Raw genomic sequence first — 5,867 nt, 5'->3', positions numbered from 1 at the left:
CTTGGAAACCGATCGCCCGCGAGCCTCAGCAAATGAGATTCGGGTCGGGTCTCGACCCGCAGTTACACCATTTCACGCGGACGAGCCAGCATGCGACTCCGCTTTCTCTCTCTCTCTCTCGAATTTACTTAATTAATAAGACAAACTACAAATCAAACAGATCGCGCATCGATTCGGCACAAGAGAGAAAAAAACACCCATCAGCGACGAGGCGCCGAGATCTCGATCCCCATCTTCTTCATCTTTTGCTCTGCGCTTGCCCAGCTTCTCGAGGCGGCGAGATCTCGACCTTCCTCCCGATCCCCGCGCGATTCGTCTCTTGACTCGGCCGACGGAGAAACCATGGCCCCGGTCTCGGCCCTCGCCAAGTACAAGCTCGTCTTCCTCGGAGACCAGTCCGTGGGCAAGACCAGCATCATCACCCGTTTCATGTACGACAAGTTCGACAACACGTACCAGGTCTCGCTGTCCCTCTGTCTTTTTCCTTTCGCGACCAATTTCGGGTGTCTTTGCGGGGGGTCTTTCCATTTTTTTGGGTTCGTTCGGGTTTTGGGTTGGTCCCGCCGCGTTCTGGGTCCGCGGCGCCGATTGAATCCCGATCTTCTTCTTTTTTTTTTTTCCGTTCGTCGTTGAGTGATGCTGCTCTGGAAGCGATCGGTGTTTGCCCATTTCGATGGTTGAATTGGGTCTTGGGTATTGTTCTCGATACGATGCGATGATGATGGTTCGATCTTGATCCGGGGTCCCAGCTGGATCTCGTAGCAGTAGTCATCTCGTTTTGTTGTGTTCTTCTATCAGTTTTGGGAGATTCGGTGGTACCTTCATGATGGAGTGAGCTTATAGCATTGTCGCTGGAGTTCCCTGTCAGCTTCGTGTTTTTATGTTTTGTACATGCGGTTGGCGAGATCGTTTGAATTGACGTTCTGGGTTGTCGAGAACATCAAATTATCGGTTCTTAGGGCGTTTCTTGTTAGTTGATGTTGAAGTTTCAGGAAAATGGGCTGTGGATATCAAATCTTGGCTGATTGTAGATATATTAGAGAGTGGGATGTATCTTATACTCTATATCTTATACTCAATTCCGATTTTTTTGTTACTTGTAGAATTTTAAAAGATGTTAAGTCAAAATTTGACGAGAGTATGCTGTCAACCTATCGTAAATAGGTTGTCATAGATTCAGCCTACCTTTCTGCCATTCGTGAGAATCGCAGACACTGGTGGATGGCCATCCAAAATTTTAAATGCGATACCTTTGTGAAAATGTGCTACAGGATTTGAGTTGTTTGAAGGCTTTAATGCTGAAGGACTTCTGTAGATTTCAATAGCAGGCTTCAAAAAGTTGTTCTCTCTTTAATTGTTGGTTTGCTTCACATAAAGTAATACTACTAAGGGTACTAGATAGATTGATTAGATGTTTTTATGTTTGGAAGTTGAAAGTATAACACCAGAAATACATTTCTGATAAAGTTTTATGCGACATGAAGGTTTTGGGGGCAAAACCTTTGAGCTAGTCCTTTTATTTGCATTATAATAGTATCCTGCGACAACAGTTCATCAAGCGTGCTTGTCATTGGGTATTATACTTATTGCTAAACTTTAACATGCCATAATGACGTTTACCTTTTGCAACACTAACATGTTAGTCACGGTGGATTTTAGCTGCATCTGCAAAAGATTTTTTTCTCTGTGTTTCCCTCTAGGTACCTTCATTTGATGTATATTAACATGGTCGAGTGATTGACTTGTCTGTGCATTAAATCTTCTAAGCAAACTGACTGCTGTCCTATGATGCATTTGAATACTGTAGCATATTAACGTAAGCTTTGATGGTGTTACAATTGTCCAGGCCACTATCGGTATTGATTTCTTATCAAAGACAATGTACTTGGAAGATCGAACTGTGCGGTTGCAGCTCTGGTGAGACTTTAGTTAGTTTTCATGTTATGGGTGCACATATGGCTTGTCGCATTGATGTTCATTTCTAGTGTTCATAACATAATGCATCCACAATTCTATGATGTAATAAGCAGAGATGGTACATGGGTTGGCCCATAAGTTGACCATTTTGAATAAAAAAATGTTGAATCTAGAAAGTGGGTTGTATATGCATATGTTGCAATATCATTTTGTTGTCACGCTTCATAGTTGTATCACATTGAAGTAGTTGCTACTTTGTATGGTTGAGGCTCTTGTGAAACCAGAGTTTGTCCAATATGCGAAAACGACCAAAGATGTAATTTTATTGCCGCTTATGAATTAACATGACTAAGTAGTTTTCTGGGTGCTGTCAATCACGGATTTTACCCTGTTATTCCAAAGATTAGTTTGTAAGGGATTCTATGTAGACTGTATTTTGATGATTCATTGACACTAGTGAACTTCATGGATCAAGTTACTTGATGTGGAAATCTGAAACTTTAAGCTCTCTCTTATTGTTGATATATCTTTGTGTATCAAGTAAGGTATTAGCTGATGATGAGACTGTTGAAGAGGGAGTTTTTTTCAATACTTTTTGTGGCCACTAAGTAGCAGTGTTTTGAAACTCTTCCAAACTAGCCGATCAAACAAGTTTAACCAAGTATAAGTTCGTCTCTTGGTATGGATTTTTGATTGGTTCAATGTGGTAACAGAAACTGATCAGTTCGGTCTTTGGTATAATTTGTAAAGACTGCTGAATACCTATCCATCTATTTAGTTCATTATAACATCATTTCCACGAGTTGTCATTTTAGTCCTGTGGGTGATTGGGTTAGAGTCACACTACCAGTTTGTGAGTGTAGATTTGATTTGTAATGCTTGAATTAAGGTTTGCTTTTGACCGGGTGGAAACATAGAATAAGATATTTCTGCACCTATCTATTTTTCTTGTCCTGATTGGATATGGCTTCTTTTAGTGCAGAAGGATATGCATTGATCTTTTTGTGACATTGTATTCACTTGCTTTAAAAATTAAATGCTGATGTGTATTGCAGGGATACTGCTGGACAAGAAAGGTTTCGGAGTCTGATACCAAGTTACATAAGGGATTCTTCCGTAGCAGTCATTGTTTATGATGTTGCAAGTATGATATTCTTGCTTCTGTTCCGACTTACCTCATGTTGTTGGATGAAGATTATTGTCTTAAATTGCAGTATATATCAGCAGTTGTTTCTAGTCATATATTTGTTTTTGGAATTCTTTCTTTTCTATTAAATTCATATGCATTCTTCATCTGGTTAGGTTGTATCATTCATAAATATCTCCATATGAATGGGTTTGTGTGGCTTTCTTTTTCTCCTCACTGCTTTTCGATTTTTGTTCCCTGTGCCTGTTGTATCTTCCCATTCTGCATGTAATTCACAGATAGTGAATCAATCCTACATCTATGTTGGTTTCCTAGCAGAGAAGGGATTTCGAGCCTTAACCTTCTCTTTTTTGAGCTTAAAATCATGCTTGGTTTGCAAAATTGCTTGAGGAATTGTGATTAATTACTATTGTAAGAAAGTGCTCTGTGACTTAATCATTTGAATAGGGAATAAGGCTAGATCAAGTGCATTTCATCTCCTGGGCTTCTTGCCTTCTCCATTTTTAGTTCTTTCCCATTTTGTCTTTTTTCTCTTATGCACATGCGTGTGCAGCTCTTTTTTTTTTTTTCCTTTCAAATTTTGGGACTGGGACATCTGGATCACACCCCTTGGTGCCCATGAACAATTTTCTTTCCTAACAGAAGCTAGGAAGTGTAGGTTCTAGCAGGAAGTAGAATAGGTAGTAAATGTCAAATGAATTCTTCAAGTTGTGAGGTATGACATAAGAATACATATATATGTGCATTTATAGGAGTTATAAATGCCAAATTGCAATTGTTTGTAATTTGAACTTCTTAATTCTTAATCCAAGAAAATCATTAAAAAACCCTTAGTTGTAAGTAGGAAGAACCTTTAACAAGCGCTTAGTCTGCATGCACTTTGTCATTCAGTTAATATTGTTGCACTTGATATGGTTTGTCAGGCCGACAATCATTCCTCAATACTTCCAAATGGATTGAGGAGGTTCGCACTGAAAGGGGAAGTGATGTTATCATTGTACTCGTTGGAAACAAAACCGATCTAGTGGATAAAAGGTAAGTTTGCTCTATTTTATATTTTGGAATGAAAAAGTTGTTTATCATGGGAATAAGATTTACTGGTTTGCTTTTGAAGTTAAGTTTCATTCTCTGCTACCTTGAGTGCTTGCAAGACTGCATTTCTCAATATTTGGTGTGCACTTTGACTCACTAATGTCATTAACAAGAAGAGCATATTTTTCTTGCAAGTGCTGGAGATTACCTTCTTTCTGTGGTCAATCCTTAAGACATCACCTTCACCTCATGTTTTGCTTCTTAATATTGGCCAGGCAAGTATCAATAGAAGAGGGAGAAGCCAAAGCTCGTGAGTTGAATGTTATGTTCATTGAAACTAGTGCAAAAGGCGGTTTTAACATAAAGGTAATCATCAAATGACTTGAAGCTACTATTTCCTGGTATTATACAGCATGCATACTTTTTTTTTGTACAGAAAGAGTTTCTATTTACAAGCATCAAGCTACTAGCATACACATACTGTAATGTTATGAGAGAGATTGTCTGACTTGGAAAGTCAAGCATTGTTCTTACGATACCAAAAATTTAGAGTCCATGTAATGGGTTATAATCCAAAAAAAAGTTTGATATAGTTAACCTTCTGAATACACTTTCTCACCATACCCAAAGTTCCTAGTACCTCCAGGGAATAATAAAGGGATCTAGTGGATGACTCTACTCTCAAATACATTATTGTTTGTTCTTCCTTTCCATGCTAACTGAAAAACGATGGCAGTAATAATGGACACTCAATGATAGTTAACCAGTTGTTAGATCGTTATTATCAATCATGTGACAACCCCATGTTTAGAAAACCACTCTCTTTCCTTTGGTTTCTTAAGCTAAATATCAATGTATCATACAGGATGGTAAAGCATACCCTGATCTTTAGTCGATGCGTGACTTAAGCTACTTTCCTATTGTACTTGTGTCAATTAGTTCATGCTCCCTTTTAATGCAAATTGTATTCTTGATCACTGTGTAAAATGTAAATTATCTTTCGAACTTGTTTGTCTAGGCTTTGTTCCGTAAGATTGCAGCCGCCTTGCCAGGAATGGAGACACTTTCTTCAACAAAGCAAGAAGACATGGTTGACGTCAATCTTAAGTCTACCAACCAAAATGCGTCTCAGTCACAACAGCAGTCTGGTGGATGTGCCTGTTGATAGATTCGTGCTTGAGCATGTCATCTTTGCTGAACATCGTCTCGATATATGCTTCCTTTATCATTTTGAAGTGTCTTGTAAGTTTATATTCTGGTTTCCTTTTCGTAGCATGGAGATTTTGGTCGGTTTGTTTTTGCTTATCCTCATACATAGGATTTGTCTGACTAGCCTTTTAGGTACCAATGTTGTGAACTCAGAATGACTCAGACTAGTACTAGTATTGTGATATAATTGAAGTCTATGTGTTTCCATTCTCATAGTGGAAGAAAGAACCTTACCGATAGAGTCAGGATTACTCGGTCTCTTTGCATTTATGTTGAGGATTATAGAGAGCTGCAATTGTGAATATTGTCATGCTAGAAATACAAATTGCAATACTTTCAATGGAGGGTTGGTTGGTCATCTACATCCTCAACAACTCTCTGGGAAGGAGAATACAGCCAGTGTGTAATACCGCCTTTGTGGCGTCCCTCTTTACTTTCTTTGTTTCTGTGTCCCTCGAAGTCCTCGAATCGCATTACAAAGTGTGGCCTGAACACAATTCATAGACATATGTGCGGCTAGGGCAAATTTTACGGTGTCAATGGTGTTTAGAAGGATGAAAAC

The 5,867-nt window shown here is 38.9% G+C and overlaps 1 protein-coding gene across 1 annotated transcript; it reads left to right on the top strand.

Annotated features, from left to right (window-relative positions):
- The first annotated feature begins 240 nt into the window (after positions 1-240).
- LOC115691943 (ras-related protein RABH1b) lies at positions 241-5,609 on the top strand. The gene is made up of 6 exons (XM_030618691.2): positions 241-459; positions 1,847-1,917; positions 2,973-3,061; positions 3,988-4,099; positions 4,372-4,462; positions 5,115-5,609. Exons 1-6 carry the CDS (start codon positions 343-345, stop codon positions 5,259-5,261), a joined length of 627 nt encoding a protein of 208 aa, XP_030474551.1. The 5' UTR covers positions 241-342; the 3' UTR covers positions 5,262-5,609.
- Positions 5,610-5,867: the final 258 nt, after the last annotated feature.

The sequence above is a fragment of the Syzygium oleosum genome, unplaced genomic scaffold (genome assembly GCF_021117445.2).
Source record: "Syzygium oleosum isolate NSW1041296 unplaced genomic scaffold, Sole_v2.1 Sole_v2.39, whole genome shotgun sequence".
Lineage (NCBI taxonomy): Eukaryota > Viridiplantae > Streptophyta > Magnoliopsida > Myrtales > Myrtaceae > Syzygium > Syzygium oleosum.
Note: the sequence above shows the minus strand (reverse complement) of the source record. Positions and strands in the feature narration are given on the sequence as shown.

Coding starts and splice junctions, on each gene's coding strand:
- LOC115691943 (XM_030618691.2), top strand. CDS start 343: ATGGCCCCGGTCTCGGCCCTCGCCAAGTACAAGCTCGTCTTCCTCGGA. Junction 4,100..4,371: donor ACCGATCTAGTGGATAAAAG/GTAAGTTTGCTC, acceptor AATATTGGCCAG/GCAAGTATCAATAGAAGAGG. Junction 4,463..5,114: donor AAGGCGGTTTTAACATAAAG/GTAATCATCAAA, acceptor TTGTTTGTCTAG/GCTTTGTTCCGTAAGATTGC.